The following is a 17,637-nucleotide window of genomic DNA, read 5'->3' as shown; positions in this document are numbered from 1 at the left end:
TAGTTTACCCAAAGCAGAGCACCGTCGGTTCCAGAAGGCAAAGGTCCACAGCCCACGGCTGGGAAGAGGCAAGTTAGGACCATTTAGGCATCTTCAGGCCAGGGTGGGAGTCGCGGAGTCCTCTGCTCGTACATGATGGAGGGGATATACAGGAAATATTTCCTTGAGAACCTGCCACAAAATAACAGAAATATGTTAGAGACGTGGATAAGCACCTGTTAGATGAGGGGATGGTTTCGAAGAACAAGCGTCGGACTCTCTTTTCTTTGGTAGCTTTCAGGAGAGTTGCATCTGAAACACCCCCAACCACACGCAGCAGCCCCACAGCCACAGCGATGGGCTGAGCTCCTCAGGCCTCGCTGCCCCTCGTTGGGGAAACGAGCCCTGCTGCAGCATCCCACCCCAGGCTGGTCCCCAAATGGGCTAGACACAACCTGAGGAGCACCCAGAGGAGCTGGTGTGTCCTAACCACAGCTCCTGAGGAGCAATCAAATGAGCTGGTGCGATCCTCCGGGATCAGCAAAGGACCCAGTGCTGGGCTGAAACACAGCTGAGAGAGGTCACTGAGGATGCTCTCTCCCCACACGGTGTTTTGGGGACTGCTGGCTGAGCGGTTGCATCTGGCACAGCCCTTATGAGAGGTGCCAGGTCACCTCGGAGCGAGAAGAGAGAAGAGGTGAGAGGACCTATGCTCCTGGCTGCTCGGGGAGCAGGAGAGCCAGCCCCATGGCCACTGCAGGGCCACCCCAGCCCCACCGGCCGGCTGCCCTTGGCCGGTCCCGCAGCACGGAGCATCCCTCCGCAGCCGCTGCACGCAGCGCCCGCCCCGCGCCGCACCAACAGCAGGGGTATTTTTAGCCTGGAAAACCGCCACAAAAATCGTAGAGCGACATTAGCTGGAGTTGGGACCAACGTCTCGGTTCACCTTGCACAATCTCCTCCGGGTCACCCTGCCCGGCTCGGCGAGGCGCTGGGGCCCGCTGGCACCGCCGCATGAGCACCACGCACCCACTGAGGTCCCCAGCACCGCCGCCATCCTGTCCCCTCCTCCCATGCCACGGTGCCACCTTCCCCTAGGAGCAGCCCCAAATCCCCACAGCACCCCATGACCTTCCTGGGCCACTGGAGGGGACGTCCTGCCCAGTCCACGTGGCAGCTACACCGAACCCAGTGCCCACTTGTCCTGCTGAGATGTGGGGAGGGTTCGGGCTTTCTGCTCATGCTCTGGTGCCAGTGGGTCCCCAGTCTCCCCACCAAAGCACCACCGCAGTTATTCATCCCTTAGCCACCCATTTATTGCCTTGAGATGGTTTTTGGTCCAGCTGGGAAAGGAAAGCACCCGCAGCCCACTATACAGCTTCTCCGGGGAAAGGTGGGCACCAGCACGATGCTGGGGGATGAGATGAATGTGCCATTAAATGGGAACGAAGTGCCCAAGCTGGGCACACGCCGGGCGGCCAGGGAGAGCCGCAGGCTGGCAGCAATGCACAGCCACGCTTGAGAATGCGTCTTCCCTGGCATTAATTTCACACCCGATTAGACGCCTCAAAATGTTTGCTCTGGGGCAGCCTGCCACCGTGTCCACCCCGGGGCGGAGGGGCTGTCCCCTCCCCGAACGCAGGCACGCGGGGTTTTCCTATTTGTTTTGCCGCTTTCCTCAGAAACAGCGATGAGACTGTGTCTGCCTTCCCTTGCTCTCACCGGCCGGAGGATTAAAAAATGGAAAGGGGAGCTGGCGTAGCCCTAAACCGAAGGCACAGAGGTCTTGAATTTTTCACAGGGAGCACTTTGCTCCCCAGCGCCCATTAAGTGTTTAAGCAATCAGTACGGAGCAGAAGTGCGCAGCAGCGCTTGCACGCCGGCTGGCTGGCAGAGCCCTCTGCACTCAGGGTCCCTGTTCCGTGCAAAAAAATCCCAATCCTAGGGCAAAAGAGAGAGGAGGATGTCCCAGAGCCGGCTGGGTTGGCTGGGAGCCTTGGGAGAGGGGAAGGAAGGCGGGAGGGAATTAGGAGACTGGGGATGGAGGTGCCTGCTGCGTGGCGGGCTCTAATTACAATAAGCGGAGTCTCCTAGAGCATCTGCCTCTGCCCCTGACTAATTGCGGAGTTCTGGCGGGGCCTGGCCCATGCGCTGGCCCCTCACTGGGACTGCGAGATGCAGAGCACGAGACGCCCCCCAAAAGGGGATCTGCCTCTAAGCTGCCCTCCACCCCCACTCCCGAGCCCCCCGCCCTCCGAGCCGGCTGCAGGGGAGCTGGAGGAGGTTGCTTAAAGCCCACCACAAACCTGTGCCCACCTGAAGCTTCTGCCCCTCCTGGCACTGCAGGTTCTCCCTGGCTCCAGGGCCGTGAAGCTCCGAGCTGACTCCGAAGGACAGACCGAGGAGCCGTATGGGCAGCAGCATTCCGGACCCCCAAGCGGGGCTGCCCAGGGAGGGCTTTGTGTCCCTACATGGAGAGCAAACAGTGCTCCTTCGCCTACTGCCCTCCCTCCCATTTCCCCCCTCCCCAACACAAACAGCACAAAATTGACCTTACCGGCAGCTGTTCATCCCAAAATTTTATGCACCTCACAACCTTTTCTCTGGAAAAAAACCCCCAAACCTGTTTTCAAGCAGTTGAAACACTCGGCCCTTCAGAATTGTGTTGTCTACAAATGCACTGCAGGGTTTATCAGGCGGGATTAAATATATAGATGTGGCGATGCAGGGGCTGAGCAGCGGAGAGGGGTCGGGATCCAGGCAGTGTGGATCGGCACAACCCTCCTCCAGGCTCCAGATCCGGGCAGATTCGCGGCGGATAAGAGTCCGGCCCCAGGGGAACAGTTTGACGTGGGCTCAGAGACAGCGAAGGAAAAGGGGAAAAAAGCCATCACGCTTTCCTCCCCGTCTTAGCAGCCCCAGCCCCTGCTGCCTGCGTCCCTCCTGTTAGCAGAGCCTGGCACGGTGACGGGGACGGCTTCGGGGCAGGGACAGGGGGATCCCCAGAGCGGACCCTGCCGATGCCAGCCCTGGGGACTGCACCAGGCTGGCACCTGCTGCCCACACCCCGGGTCATAGTGTGGTCCTTGTCCCCCCCCAGCCTTGCTGCCCCCGGGGAGAGCGGCCGCAGGGCAGCCTGGCAGTGGATGCCTGCGCCCGGGAGCCCATCTCCCATCTCCTGCTGGCTGGCATCTTTGCTGTTTACAGGAAAACCACCTCATGCTCTGATCTGAGGAACATGAGGGAGAAGCCTGTTCTTGTCACTCCCAAAAATCCCCTGGCCAGGATGCGGCACGGTGCCTGGGCTCCCCCGGGCATGGCCGGGCTCTGCTTTTGCAGCTCCTGCTCCATCCCCCTCGACCCGGCCGGCAACAAATCAGCGCTGCCTTCTCCTTCCCGACGGGATGCTCGCTGCCTTCATTTTCTCAGAGCTTATTTTCAGCACGGCTTCGCTCCTCACAGCGCTTGTTGCCTGCAGAGCTGCAGGGCGGGCAGGAGGGCTACGGCTGCACGGTCCCCTGCAGCCCTGCCTGGGAGCTGTGTTTCCACATTGGCTTCACCGGCATCTCCGAGGGCCTTGTTAGCTCAGGCCCAGTCCCCTGCTGACCACAACATGTGCGGCCGAGGCTTGTAGCTGGTCATCTTGAGAGCCTGTGCTCATGGCTGCCTGCAGAATTGTCCCCATGGCCACTCCAACCACCCCTGAGCTCCTCATGGATGCAGGCACGGCACGCGGGTGCCTCAGTTTCCCCGGAGGGAGGAGAGGATGCGGCTGGCTCCCCCCCTCCCAGCGGTGTCAGGTCCACTTAGCTTGGACAGTCTCTGGAAGAGGAGCTGTCGCGCAGTGTGCGTTTGCTCCTCGCCCCAGGGTTCCAGATCCTGCCTTGCGCCTCCCAGCGCCATGGCCCCGTAAACATTAATGGCAACGGTAATTGGAGGAGACTTCTCCCAGCTCCTGGTGCTGGGAGAGCCGATGAGTGGGGACGAGCACTCCCGCGTGGGGCCTCGCAGCTAAGTGCCCGCTGCCTACAGCCCCCTGCCCTCTCCCCTGTGCCGGACTAGGCACCCCAGGCTGGGCTTCACATAGCCAGCCCTCGCTCGTGCTGCCTCCCTGCAGCAAACTCAGCTGGGAGCCTTCAAAATCCTGCACTGGCTTTGTGCCGAGGAGAAGCCAGCCCAGACCCCAGCCCCTCACTTGCCCTGGGACAAGTCCTCATCCTCTCCTGAGATGATCCTCTGCAGGCCCCTGCAGCAATGGCTTCGTACGGCAGCTCCTAGCCATTACCAAACTCTAATTAATACAAATAAACGAGATGAGCCAGTCACAGTAGGGTGAACGGAAACCTGAACAACATATCCGCCGGGAATCCTTTATTCTACGCTTTTCTCTTTTTTTAATACTATTTGCTTCCTCGCAAATTAATCACAGATTACCTAGGCCGAGAGGTGACTCTGGCTCAGCCAGGTGGCCCCAGGGGACAGGGCAGAGGTAGCCAAGCAGCCCGAGTCCCAGCCCTGCCTATGCCAATCTGGTTAACAAGCAGCTCCTCTGCCTTGGTTTCCCTCTTTCTGGCAGCCACGGCAGCTCCTTGCCATCCCGCAGACACGACTGTCCATCTTGCCTTCTCCGAGGAGCTTACCTGCCCCTACCGAGGGACAGGATTGACTCTGGGAAAGGCCAGCACAGGGGTCCCGCCAGGAGGGCTGAGCCCCCCGGGGACTGTGCCCCAGCCTGCCCGAGCTGCAGCCGCGGGGTAGGCACCTCCAGGCCAGGCTGAGGGAAGAAGGACCCCCGCTATTCCCAGCCTCTCCCTCCCACTCCGACGGGCAGTACCTCCAGGGCATCCCTCAGCCCCTGCATAGCCCTTCATCCCAGTGCATTTCCCGTCCCCGGAGCATCCCCCGATCCCAGCACGTCCCTCGTCCCCGGAGCATCCCTCAGCCCAACTCATCCCCTGATCCCAGCACAGCCATCAGCCCTGCCACATCCCCGGTGCATCCCCCGATCGCAGCGCGCCCCCCGGACCCTCTCAAACCCCTCAGGGAGCTGCCTCCCTCCCCAGAACCGGGGCAGGGCCCTGCCGCCCCGCGCCTCGGACCCCCCACGGGGGGACACCTGGGCTCCAGGACAGCCCCGACGGGGCGGCAGAAGTCCCCGGGGCGGCGGGGAGGAGGCGGGCACGGCGGCGGGGAGCCCCCCGCCGCCGTGCCCGCCTCCTCCCCGCCGCGGCGGCCGAGGCTCCGCCCGGCTCCCGGGCCCCGCAGCCGGTCGGCGCCCACCCCGCGGCGGGCTCCCGCTCGCCCGGACTATGAGGAGCGGGAACGGGCGGGGGGAGGTGGCGGCAGCGGCGGCAGCGGCCCCGGTGCGGCGGGAGCGGGAGCGGGGGCGCCGCCGCCGCCGGCCGGGTCATGCCCGTGCGCCCGGGGCGGCGGGGCTGCGGGCTGCGGCGGGATGGGCGCGTTCCGGGCCGGCGTCCTCGCCTTCCTCCTCCTCCTCCTCCTCGGCTGCCTCCTGCCCCGGCGCGGCCCGCTCAGGTGAGCGCACGGCGCGGGGTGCTCGGCGCTGCGCGTCCGGCGGGGCGGCTCCCACTCGCGGGCCGTGGGGCTGCGGGAGCCGCTGCTCTCCCTACCCTTCCCACGGCACCCCTTCCTCCGGCACCTCCTCCTCCGACACCCCCTTCTCCGGCACCCAGACCCCCATCCCCCGGGAGACACATTTCCCCGCCGGGACCTGGGCATCACCCCTTCTCGGAGACGCATCTCTCCTGCGGGACACGGACATCCCCTCCCAGAGCCCGAGGACCCCCCAGCCGCGATCCAGACCTCTCTTCAGGGGCTGCTCCCCCCAGCCAGAACCCTCCCAGTCCCGATGCGGACCTTCCCACAGGCTGCCAGAGCTCCCCAAATCTGGCCTCTTCCTCAATTCCCCGAGACCCTGACCCAGCACCCTGGGGACCCACCTTCCCCCTCCAGCCCCAGCCACACACCCCCAGGCTCTACCTGTCCCCAGCAGCCCCTGCCCCAGTGCTGAGTCTCCCCAGCGGTCCCTCTGGCCCCAGGCCAGCTGGGGACCCTTGCCATGGTGGGAGAAGGGATGAGCTGAGCCAGGTGATGGCCCAGGCAGCTCCCTTTCCAATGCTGCAAAGTCCCTGTGACGCCCAGACCCTCTCCTGTCTCAGAGATTTTGGGGCGGGGGGGTGGGGGTGGGCTCAGGACAGTCCCCGGCCCAGCCCCTGGGTCACCAAGGCCAATGGGTGACCCAGGTTCCATGGGTGCAGGAACAACTCTTGGCCCACCTGGGTGGAAAATCCAAAGCCCCCAGGGTTCCTTTTTCCCTCTCCGGCCACCTTGGGTGCTATCTGGGACAAGGTGGGATGCTGGGGAGAGTGGGACAGGCAGGGAGGGGCTGGGGGGCTGCAGTGCCCCTGGGCTGAGCCCACTCCCTGGCCCCAGCCCCCCTCCCACCATTCAGCCAGTACAGCTGGAGCAGCGCGGTGGGGAACCACAGCATTTGTGCCGGGGAGGGGAGAAATCGTGTCAAAATGTCATCACTTCATATGCGGAAACTGCTTTTCTCAGGGTGGCGGGGTGGCATTTTTAGGTGGACGTGAGCGTTTTCCAGCCCCGCCATCCCCTCCCTCCACGGAGGCGCTGAGCTCCAGAGCCCCGCAGTGCCCGGGCCAGCTTAGCGGCAGAGTCCCCTGGGGCAGGCAGTGGCCAAACTGGGGAGCTGCCGCCAAACCCTGAGAAGAGCCAGGACGCAGGGGCTATGCCCAGGGGCTGTGTGCCAGCACGGCCCTGCCAGAGATGCCGCTGGAGGTGGCTGCACCCGGGGTGTTTCTGCACCCCCCCTGCAGTCCCCAAGGTCCGAGCATTGCTGGGGCTGCAGATCCACTGCTGCTTGGCCAGTTAGCTGAGCCTCTTCAAGGAGCCAGCTGCCGCGGAGCCAAGGGAGCCTTCCTCCCACATGCTCCAGGGGAGACCCCTCATCCTCCTCTCCAGCGTGGGAGGAGGACATGGTTCATGGCTATGTGGCAGGCAGAGGCCTGGCTTAACTCCTTGTTACCCTGGTCTCTCACAGCCCTCCTCCCAAAGGCGCACCTCTCTCGTGCAGCTCCGTAAATTTCTCCCGGCCTTTTCCTCTCAGCCAGGACCAGTCTCGGATACTCTCTGCTCCCCTCTCCAATTAAGGGAAAAACTGCCCAGCTGGATCATGTTGGGGTGGTCGTTGTGGCCATTTCTAGCCAGCAAGGATGCACATAAGCCCCTCCAGGGTGAATCCCACTCCCCTGAGAGGAGGTAGGAACAAGGTATGTAGGTAGGAACAAGGAGGCAGGAACAAGGACCCCAGGGGGTCCCGGCTCCCAGCATCATCCTCGGCTTGTGATAACGGGGTTGTAGCTCCAAGCAGGAGTGGGACCCACCTGAGCATGGACCTGGTGGAGTTAGGAGGCAGCCAGCAGCAGCACCAGCAGCGTGCTCAAAGCTCCCTTTGTTTCCAGAGGTCTCCAGCTAATTCCTCTCCATCACAGCCACATGCCTAGCAATGTGGTGAGCGAACATCTCTCGCATTGTTCCTTGAAATGATCATTATAGACTGACGGAAGGAGAGAAACTGGCAGGCTAAGATGCGTTCACAAAAATATCCCCTCCAAGGTCAGTTTAAATAAGTCTCCATCATCGTTAGGAGCGCTGCGTGGGAGAGCTCATGTCAGCTCTGCCGCGGCCGGTGCGGAGGTGGGCTTTGCTGCTCCTCTCCTGCCATGTCCTCTTGGCCCCTGGCGAGGTATCACAACCTCAGCTGTGCTCCTAGGGACCTCCTCGCTCACGCCAGGCCAGCCCACAGCTTGGGGGGTCCCCAAGCCCCCCAAGCCATGAGTCCATGCCAGCCAGGGTATGGACATCTGCTCAGCAACTCAAGCCAGGGCTGGCGACTGAACCGGGGAGGGACCCTGCCCGCTTTCCCCCTCCATCCCCGGCACAGAGCCCGGCTGCCGTGAATGAGAACATTCCCGGTTCCCATCACAGCCCTGGAGCCGGGAGGCACCCATCCCCGAATGAAATGCCAGGGGACACGGTGGGCAGGGGCTTTGCTGGCAAGGGGACAGGCAAAACATGGATTCATGGCATGCAGGTTGTGATGGGCGAGGGGGGAAGCCGCCGGGATCACAGCAGAGGGAGGAAGGGGTCCTGGGGACCGGTGCTGGAGCAGATGCGGCGCAGGCACAGCCTCTTCCCCTGGCAGCTGACAATCCCCACAGGGTGCCAAAATGTGCCTGCAGACCCCTGGTGCCGGCAAGCAGCTGACCTGGCTCTTCTGCCCTGCAGGCTGGTCTCAGGGCGGGAGGAGATTAAAGCTGCTTCCCGAAGCTCCCCCCAGCCCATGTCACCCTCCGATTTCCTGGACAAGCTTATGGGACGAACATCAGGGTACGACGCCCGGATTCGACCCAACTTCAAAGGTAAGGGGAGGACGTGGGGGTCCCAAACCTGGCAGTAATCCACACTTATGGCTGTCCAAAACCAGGGAAGAGGCAGATATGGGTTTGGGGGCAGGACCCAGACCCACATCCCTCCGTCCCAATGCCCTCCCCAGGGTCCCAGCTGCTCCTGCGATTGCAGCAGCCCTGCGTGGGCCAACGTTGCCTGACAGCACCAGCGGCTGCGGTGCTCGCAGGGTGTGCGGAGGGTGACCCCACGGGCAGGGGGATGCTTGCGCAGGAGGCGACATCCCCTCATGTGCCCCTGCGGTGCCTGCGTCTCCCCGGCCAGCCGTGAGAGGAGGCTTCCTGCTGTTTTGCAGGTCCACCTGTCAACGTGACGTGCAACATCTTCATCAACAGCTTCGGCTCCGTCACCGAGACCACCATGGTGAGGGTTTCGCCAGTGCAACGGGCTCCTCTCCCAGCGCCTCGGGGCTGGGGAGCATGTGGGTCCCGGTGCCTGAACCCATGGCCGTGCTCATGGGGGTCCTGTGAGCCATCTGTAGCACCATGGTGGGGACATGAAGTGCCATAGCAAATGGCTGGGGCATTTCTGGGGACAGTTAACCAGAGCTTGGCTGTGTAGGCCACATTCCCCATGCCTGAGCTGGGAGAAACACCCTGAAGGGTCGGAGCAAGGCAGCCAGCGGTAGCTCCGTGCTGTTTGGAGGCTCGGCAGGTGCCATACCACACAGGCGAGCTGTGTCCTTGCCATCCCCAGCCTCTTCGGGGTTCATGAGGAACTCCTTTGAGGAAGCCCCAGAGCTAAAAATTCCCTATTTGTGCTGGGGCAAAGCCTTAATACCATCAACCATGACATCAAGCTCCCACAGGGCCACAGAGCCCTGCAAGGAACACTGCAAGGAGCAGCTACTGGTCCTCCTCCTCCTTCTCCTCCTCTCGGCTGCTCTGGCTTTGGCATTTTCACTTCCCTTGGCTGCCGACAGCGTGGGAAGGCTCCTGAGCTACCCCTTCCCCATGAGCAGTTAGTGTCAGGCAGGCAGAACCTGCAAGGCTGAGCCTCATCTGAGAGCCCCCCTTCCACCTCCTCCTCCATCTCTTCCTCTTCCTCTTCCTCCTCCCCCCCGGCCACCGTGGGGTGCTCACAGCTGACATGGTGCCCTCTGCCCCAGGACTACCGGGTGAACGTCTTCCTGCGGCAGCAGTGGAACGACCCCCGCCTGGCTTACCGCGAGTACCCCGACGACTCCCTCGACCTCGACCCCTCCATGCTTGACTCCATCTGGAAGCCAGACCTGTTCTTCGCCAACGAGAAAGGGGCCAATTTCCATGAGGTCACCACCGACAACAAGCTGCTGCGCATCTTCAAGAATGGCAATGTGCTCTACAGCATTAGGTAGAACCCTTCTCCTCCGGTCCAACGCCCAAGTGGGGAGGCAAAGCTTTCCTCCTGCCTCCTGTGGGGCAGCCCCAGCAACCCCCTCTTTTCCTCTGCCTCCTCTAGGCTGACGCTGATCCTGTCTTGTCCCATGGACCTCAAGAACTTCCCCATGGACATCCAGACATGCACCATGCAGCTGGAGAGCTGTGAGTACCCAGGGGGGTTCAAGCTATGCTTCATCCCCCGCAACCCACCCTGTCACATCCTATCCCATCCCACCCCATCCCAAAGGCTGGCATCTCCCTGCTTCTGAAGGAGGTGAGCAGGAAGGAGCGGTCGTTCAGGGTGGGGATGAATGGGGTGCGTGTCCCCCCTGTCCCATGGCTCCCTCCGTCCCCTCCAGTTGGCTACACCATGAACGACCTCATCTTCGAGTGGCTGGAGGAGCAGGAGGCCGTGCAGGTAGCAGAAGGCTTGACGCTCCCTCAGTTCATCCTCAGGGATGAGAAGGACCTGGGCTATTGCACCAAGTACTACAACACAGGTGAGCACCCCAGGGACCCGCTGCCACCCCCCCGCCATGGCCTGGGGGTCCCTCTCGCCCATCGGGGCTGTCTTTCCTCACAGGCAAGTTCACCTGCATTGAGGTGAAGTTCCACCTGGAGAGGCAGATGGGTTACTACCTGATCCAGATGTACATCCCCAGCCTGCTCATCGTCATCCTCTCCTGGGTCTCCTTCTGGATCAACATGGACGCGGCGCCGGCCCGGGTGGGCTTGGGCATCACCACCGTGCTCACCATGACCACGCAGAGCGCCGGCTCCCGTGCTTCCCTGCCCAAGGTCAGTGCCGGCTCCACACTGGAGCTCGATGTTCCAGCCTGCTCGGAGCACCCGGGGTGCCCGCTGCCACCCCCAGTGCCCCAGGGGCAGGGGAACCCTTCCCTTCGGAATGGCTGGATCCGTAGCCAAAGGGGAACACGGTGCTCCTTGGCTGGGCAAGCTCTAGCCCATGTGTCCCAGCTGAGAGGGCTCCTGTGCCCCTTGGCAGCAGGGCGAAGCTGGCAGCGGGGGGTATGAACAAGGTGGGGGGCAGCGGGTCCCTGAGCCCCCTCTCGCCCTCGCAGGTCTCCTACGTGAAGGCCATCGACATCTGGATGGCCGTGTGCCTGCTCTTCGTCTTTGCCGCCCTGTTGGAGTACGCAGCCGTCAACTTCGTCTCCCGCCAGCACAAGGAGTTCATGCGCCTGCGCCGGCGCCAGCGGCGGCAGAGGATGGTGAGTCCCTTCCACCACTGCTGTTATGACGTCTGTCCGTCCTCAGCAGCCAAGGGGACACCCTGGGGCTACAGGGCCAGTTCCTCAGCAGCCGCCGGGGGAGGGCTCAGTGCTGGGCTGTGTCCTTCTGTCCAGGGCTTGTAGCCAGCCCTGATGGCACACCAGGAACCCACGGGCATCGCAGTCCTTCTGCCTGCCTGAGCAGCACGGTGCACAGCACCCATGGGTGCCCAGGCTCTGCCAGCACAAACGCGCCCAGGGTGCTGCCATCCTCCTGCTGGGACATCCTCAGGCTCTGCTTCCTCTAAAAACGAAGAAAAATAAACAGCGAGGGTGGGGGAAACGGCCTTTCCCCTTACCTGCAGCCCCAAACCCGGGCTCCTTGCTGTGCCGCAGAGGTGACAGGGCGGTGAAGCAGCAAGGGGACCTGGTGGCACCCAGGGACAGGGTCTGGGCTGCAGAGGGGAGGGCAGCAGGGCCGGGAGAGGCAGGGTCCCGCTCTCGCAGGACAGTCCTCCCCTCCGTCAGCCCATCGGCGCAGGCATCAGGCCTGTGAGATGCTCCAGGAAGGCACGTGGCTGTCCCCGCTCTCATTTTCCTGCCACACGCACACTGCGAGGCACCAGACCTCCATGGAAAACACGAGTACACGTACACACCGCCGGGCTCGCAGTTCCCTGTGCAGCCAAATCCCTTCGGCACCTGCCGAAGATGGATCCCAGTGCCCGGGCACTGCTGGAAGGGCTTTTTCCCCCCCATGCTGAGCCCCCGTCCCCCAGCTGTCCCCATCCCGGCACCCAGAGCTGCTGTCCCCAGGGCCGGGGCAGAGCCATCGGTCACCCGCTGTCCTGTTTCTGTTTGGTGTCGGATGCCAAAAGGGCCTGAGCAGCGGGACGGCCAGCCTGGAGTCCCTGCGGCAGCTGAGCGGCCGGCACGGCGGCGAGCACACCTACGCGACGCTCTCGCAGCTCTCCAGCTCCCGGGTAAAGCACGACCCTCCGGCAGCCCCCCGCAGCGCAACCCCCAGCCAAACCTCACCCCCCTCTTCCCCAAAACCAGCCCCCCCAGGAGCCGGCCCCAGTGGAAGAAGCAGGGCAGTGATTTGCACAGAGGATGTGCCCATAGGATGGAGCTGCCCCTCCCTAGGCTGTAAAGAGATGAAAAGAGGGATGGGAATGGAGCAGATTTCCCTGGAGACGCACCTGCTCCGTGCCTCAGTTTCCCCTTCTGTAAAGCAGCCCCCTTTGCCGAGGGATGAATGATGCTGGGGCAGATTGATGGACCATAAATACTGAAAGGGTGGGTGTCAGGAGGATGGGGCCAGGCTCTTTTCAGTGGTGCCCAGTGACAGGACAAGAGGTAACAGGCACAAACTCGAGCATAGGAAGTTCCACCTAAACTTGGGCAGGAACTTCTTTCCCCTGAGGGTGGCAGAGCCCTGGCACAGGCTGCCCAGAGAGGTGGTGGAGTCTCCGTCTCTGGAGACATTCCAAACCCCTCTGGAGGCGTTCCTGTGCCACCTGCTCTGGGTGACCCTGCTCTGGCCGGGGGTTGGACTAGATGATCTCCAGAGGCCCCTTCCAACCCCTGCCATTCTGTGACTCTGTGATTCTGTGACCCCTGGCCATGCCAACACCTCTGGCAGGGTGGGAGCTCTTCCTGGTGGCTTTTCTGGGTTTGAGGCACCCACAGCTCCCTGCAGTCACCCCAGCGTGGGCACTTGCTCAGGGCACGCAGGCACTTTGCCGCTCAAGGTGTAGGGAGGAGCGGCGGGGCAGGCTGCCAAGGCAGCGGGGAGATGCTGGGGGACAACCGCAGCTCCCAGGAGGAGATCAGGCCCGGTACATCCTCACCTCCCCACCCAGCCGGGCTGCCCCGAGCCTCCCCTCCACCACCATCAGCCCTTGGACGCCAGGAGATGCTTCCCTGCTCCCCCCACCACGCTCCCTGCTTTCCCAGCCCCTGGGCACCGACCCCTGGAGATGAGCACCCACCCAACCGGGACAGGGAGGGGGAGGCTCTGCCGAACCCAGGAACAAGCTGGTGGCTTAAAAGAGACCAAAGCGCAGCTGCCCTGAGGTGGAAGCTGTAGAGCCCCCCCGGGGTGCTGCAGGCAAGGCACTGGGTGCAGCCAGGAGCATCCCGGGTTGCTGTTCGGCCAGACACTGGAGCAGAGCCCCACTGCCCGCAGCTCCAGTGCCAGCAGCACAGCCCAGGCGATGCAGCCCCACGGCAAATCCCAGGCCCAGGGAGCTCCCTGTCCCCAGCCTCGGCCCTCGGTAAGCACCTGGGGGCTGCCCCAGCCCGGAGGGACCCAGCTGGGAGGACCAGCACTCCCAATCTGCCATCTCCTCCCCCAAAACGCCCTGGCTGAGCCTGATGGCTCCCTGGGCTGGGGGAATAGCTGCTGCCCTGCAGGGCATGCAGGGTCCCCGTCCCGTCCCCCCCCCCCCGACCGTGTCCCCCAGGTGGCCGCAAGCGCTCCGCCTGGCACAGGGGAATAAAACTCTGCTGCAAATGAGAACTAATCTCAGCAATTTGAGCCGCTGCTGCTCTTCCCACTGAGAAATCTTGCTTAGCGGGCAGATTTCGGAGTTAAATAAAGACGCCAGGGTGCAAGATGTCCGCATGAGAGCCCCCGTGCCGGCTGAGCGCCTGTGCAGGCTGACCTCAGCGAGGAGGCTGCTCTCCGGGCTTCGGAGGGCAGTGCCGGTGGGAGACGGCGTTTGGGATCCGGCACCCGGGCTGCGTGTGGGCATAGCACGAGGCGAGGGACTGGCCTGCAGCACGCCCCGGGGAGAAGAGACCCACCGCAGATAGAGCAGCGGTGGGGCAAAGGGGGGATGAGCCACAGAGACCAAAATGAGTGGCTCCAGGGGCTCGGCGAGAAGCCAGACGTGCAGCCCAGGCTTGCATGTGCCGGTCCCTTGCCAAATCTTTGTGCGTACAGGATAGAAGAGCGGGACGAGGCGAATCGCTAACGATGCGCGTCGCTAACGATGCGCAGCTGTGGCTGGGGAGGAGCATGGGCAGCGCTGGCCGGTACCGAGGGGCTGCGAGGCGAGCAGGGCTGTGCCACCAAACGGTGGCTGTGGGCTGCGACCCGAGGGTGAGGGCAAGTGCCCGGCTCTCAAAGGACTTCTGCAGGCTTGATCATGGGCATGCAGCCCCCATGGGCACGCAGCCCCCATGGGCATGCAGCCCACTGCCAGCATGGGCGAGATGGGGTGAACAAGGAGAGAGAGGCCAGCAAGGAGCCCAGTTCGCTCAGCCTCCCTCCTCTGCTGCACCGGGCATCCCCCGCTAAGCAGCCATGGGGAGAAACTGGGATCTGGGCCCTTGGAGGGACTGGGAGGCCCTGCAAGCCCTGATGGTAGCCAAGCTCCTGCATCCCTGTCCAGCTCTGCCCCGGCAAGCTGCCTGACCCCTCCTAGCCACTGGCCCAGGCGTGCGTCCAGCCTGCAGCAAACACGGCTGCCACAGCGGTGCCTGCGCCCCCGAGCTCCCCGCGCCCCAATTCACCCTGCACCGCTCTGCGCTCTGCACCCGCCTCCCCCCCGCCCCTGTATAACCTGCATCCCCCGCACCCCTATGTGCCCATCTCCACCCCCCGCCACTTCACCCCCATCCCCCCAGTTGCCGGAGAGCCGGGCTTCCCAGCCAGAGCTGGGAGGAAGCCAGGGGGGATCAGGCTGCCAGGGTCGGGGTCGCCCTTGGGTGCACCCTTAAAACACACACCAGACGACAAGGCAGTGGGTCAGTGCTGGCCCCCGCACCCTGTGCACGCCGCTGCCTGCAGCCTGCCGGCCCCGTGCTTCTGCCTGCACCCTTCGGGCTTTCGGAAAAAGCACCTAGCCTTGCGCCGGCCACTTACACGACCGTATCGCCCGGCGGGGGGGGTGTATAGGACACGCAGCCACAAACGCCTGCTCGCCCTGCAGTATCGGCACCCACGAGGTGCCCCGGCTGACAGCCTTTCCCTTCGCCAGGAGGAAGAGCTCGTCCGCGAGAGCCGCTTCTACTTGCAAGGTTACGGGCTGGGCCACTGCCTGCAGCCGAAGGATGGGGCTGCGGAGGGCCCCAGCATCTATAGCCCCCCCCCGGCCGGCATGCTGCTGCGGGAAGGGGAGAGCCTCCGCAGGCGCTACATCGACCGGGCTAAGCGCATCGACACCATCTCCCGAGCCGTCTTCCCCTTCACCTTCCTGGTCTTCAATATCTTCTACTGGGTTGTCTACAAAGTGCTGCGCTCGGAGGACATCCACTCGGTGCCCTGAGGCCCGGAAAAGTATGACTGCCTCTCGGTCTGACCCCCGCAGTGACACCGGGCACCACGAGCTCAGCCAGAACCATGTTTCCCTCTGTCCCGAAGCAGTGACGCAGCCGGGCTGGGCCTTGGAGTCCAGACATGTTGTAGCCCCCATGTCCCTTTGGATGCCGGGGCCCCGAGGGGGGGATCAGCAACGCCAGGTCCCCGTGGTTAGCTGGAGAGAGGGACCCCTCCTGCGTCCTGCATGGTGTCACCCCCGGGTACCAGGGATGCTGTGGTGCTGGGGGAGCCCCAGGTACCCAGGGATGCTGCACTGCCATGGCACAGGGGACTCCCCGGTATTTTGGGATGCTGCACAGCTGGTGGCCAGGGAACACCACCTTCCAGCCAACACCCTCCACACCTTCCATGTCAGGCTGCTGCTTTTCCAGGCTGCATCACTGAGCCATGGGCCACGAGAAGCCAGGCGAGAGGTGCAGTCCTCTCTCCTCCCCTGGCCCGGAGCTCGGTTGCAGGAAACAGCAGGCAGCACCCCTGCCTGCACCCAGACTGCGTGGGGTGCTGGCTATGGCCCCATAGCCCCCAGCCCAGCAACAGACAGGGCCCCTCCAGCCCCCAGCCAGCTCCGACGCACAGCAAAGCAGCCAGTCGGGGATGCTCCCCTCCCTGCAGAGCCCAGAGCTGCCTGTGATGCCCGCGGCCGCAGGCAGGACAGCAGCAGGGACACTGGGCAGGAGGCTCCGCTTTCTCCAAGGAAACGCCGTCCCTGGGGCAGGCAGCAGGCGGGCCCGGTCCTGCTGACGGTGAGGGGACACAGGCGGCCATGGCAGCCACAGATGGGAGCCACTTGGCACTGGGGAGCCAGCACTGCACCGCCTGCAGGGTAGGGCCCACAGCTCATCTTCCAAGAGAGATTTTTCGGGATGAAAGCAGTGAGGGCAGCTTGGCCGATCCCTTCGGAGGAGCACAGTGAGTGGTGGCATCCCCAGACTGCTGCGTTCCCATGGCACCAGAGTGCCAGCAGAGAGCCGGAGGAGAAAACTGCCTCGTTCCCCAGCTTTCTCTCCACCCCAGAGCCCAGGTGTGGCATCTCCTGGGGGGGGTTCAGCCCCGCTGCTCCTCCACCAGGGAGGAGAGAATCCAAAACGTCGGCAGGACAAGCTCAGCAAGGCTTCCACAGCCCTCCAGACCTGGATATCCTCCGTGCTTAGCAGGAAATAAAAGCAGTAGGTGATGCTTATGTAGGTCCTACAGAGAGAAATGTGTTGATGCTCTCCTTTCCTCCTGCTCACAGCCAGCCCGGGGGGGGTCGCAGCCCGGCAGCGTCCATCCCCCCCCAGCCCCAGGTGGAGGACAGGGCCCAGGGTCTTCCAGGAAGCACAGAATGGAAATGGGATTCACCCCTTTCCTTGGAGGCTGTGGTGCCATCATGGCACGGTGAGAACCCCAGTGACCCACTTGTCATGGCAAAAGGGGCCCTGCAGGGCAGGGGGACGTGGGCGGGAGGCCAGCACCGCTTGATGAAGCCAGACCAGGACAGAAACCCCCGCCATGGCCCCTGGCCCCACTCCTTGCGCAAGCATCACCTTCTCCCTTGCATGACTCACTGGGCGCAAAGCTCCGCACCCCCACCCTGTGCCCAGCCCCCCGAACCCCGCAGAGCGCTCACCCGCATGCACCCATTTCACAGATGGGGCAAGTGGAGGAGAACCAGCCCCAGACCACTCCCAGGACCCACCGGGACGGGCCGAGCCAGCTCCATCCCACCGCCACCACCGTGCATGCCTTCCCCACTGTGGGGGTCCCCGCGCGGCCCCACCGTGTGCCCAGGCCAGGCTTTCAAGGCTTGTTTTTGGAGAGGCCCCGTTTGGAGGCGGAGGAAGGGGTGCACCTTGTCTCCTCGTCTCGCCCAGCATCCTGGGGGTAGCGCCGAATGGGGAGGTGCCAGCGCCCCGGCAGCACCCGCAGGCACTGGGCGGCCGAGCCACCCTCTAATAGCGGTGGATTTTTAAACAGCATCAATCTTCCTACGCAAATAAAGCTTTTCTGGGATTTTTCAGTGGTGTGCTGGGGGTTTGTCTCTGCTGAGGACCCTGCGGCCAGCTCCAGCTCCCGGCGGGGACCCCCGTGTGTGGGAGGGACATGGGGAGAAGGGCACAACAGCCCTGTGGGGACAGGAGCCCTGACCTGCAATTACACACAGATATCGTTACATCCGCCCGTTTCTGACATAATTGGTGGTGACGGTCGGGTTTTATCTGCCGCATGACAGATGCCGGCAGGGCTG

At 63.5% G+C, this 17,637-nt stretch overlaps 1 protein-coding gene across 4 annotated transcripts; it reads left to right on the top strand.

The window, feature by feature from the left end:
* Positions 1 to 5,245: 5,245 nt before the first annotated feature.
* LOC134521035 (glycine receptor subunit alpha-4) lies at positions 5,246 to 17,381 on the top strand. Of its 4 annotated transcripts, XM_063347075.1 has the most exons (10): positions 5,294 to 5,514; positions 8,308 to 8,441; positions 8,783 to 8,850; positions 9,596 to 9,819; positions 9,928 to 10,010; positions 10,208 to 10,348; positions 10,432 to 10,646; positions 10,931 to 11,080; positions 11,959 to 12,063; positions 15,070 to 17,381. In XM_063347075.1, exons 1-10 carry the CDS (start codon positions 5,432 to 5,434, stop codon positions 15,355 to 15,357), a joined length of 1,491 nt encoding a protein of 496 aa, XP_063203145.1. In that variant the 5' UTR covers positions 5,294 to 5,431; the 3' UTR covers positions 15,358 to 17,381. The 4 variants fall into 4 exon arrangements, with proteins under 4 accessions (XP_063203144.1, XP_063203146.1, XP_063203145.1 ...); XM_063347074.1 differs by lacking the exon at positions 8,783 to 8,850 and having other exon boundaries at positions 5,246 to 5,514; XM_063347077.1 differs by lacking the exon at positions 11,959 to 12,063.
* Positions 17,382 to 17,637: the final 256 nt, after the last annotated feature.

This window comes from Chroicocephalus ridibundus, chromosome 9 (genome assembly GCF_963924245.1).
Source record: "Chroicocephalus ridibundus chromosome 9, bChrRid1.1, whole genome shotgun sequence".
NCBI lineage: Eukaryota > Metazoa > Chordata > Aves > Charadriiformes > Laridae > Chroicocephalus > Chroicocephalus ridibundus.
The sequence above is the reverse complement of the archived record's forward strand: the minus strand, read 5'-3'. Positions and strand labels throughout refer to the sequence as shown.

Bases quoted from the DNA above. Each gene is read 5' to 3' on its own strand.
- LOC134521035 (XM_063347074.1), top strand. From the start codon at position 5,289: ATGAGGAGCGGGAACGGGCGGGGGGAGGTGGCGGCAGCGGCGGCAGCG. The intron at 9,820-9,927 runs GTAGAACCCTTC...TGCCTCCTCTAG, and splicing joins AATGTGCTCTACAGCATTAG to GCTGACGCTGATCCTGTCTT. The intron at 10,647-10,930 runs GTCAGTGCCGGC...TCGCCCTCGCAG, and splicing joins CCCGTGCTTCCCTGCCCAAG to GTCTCCTACGTGAAGGCCAT.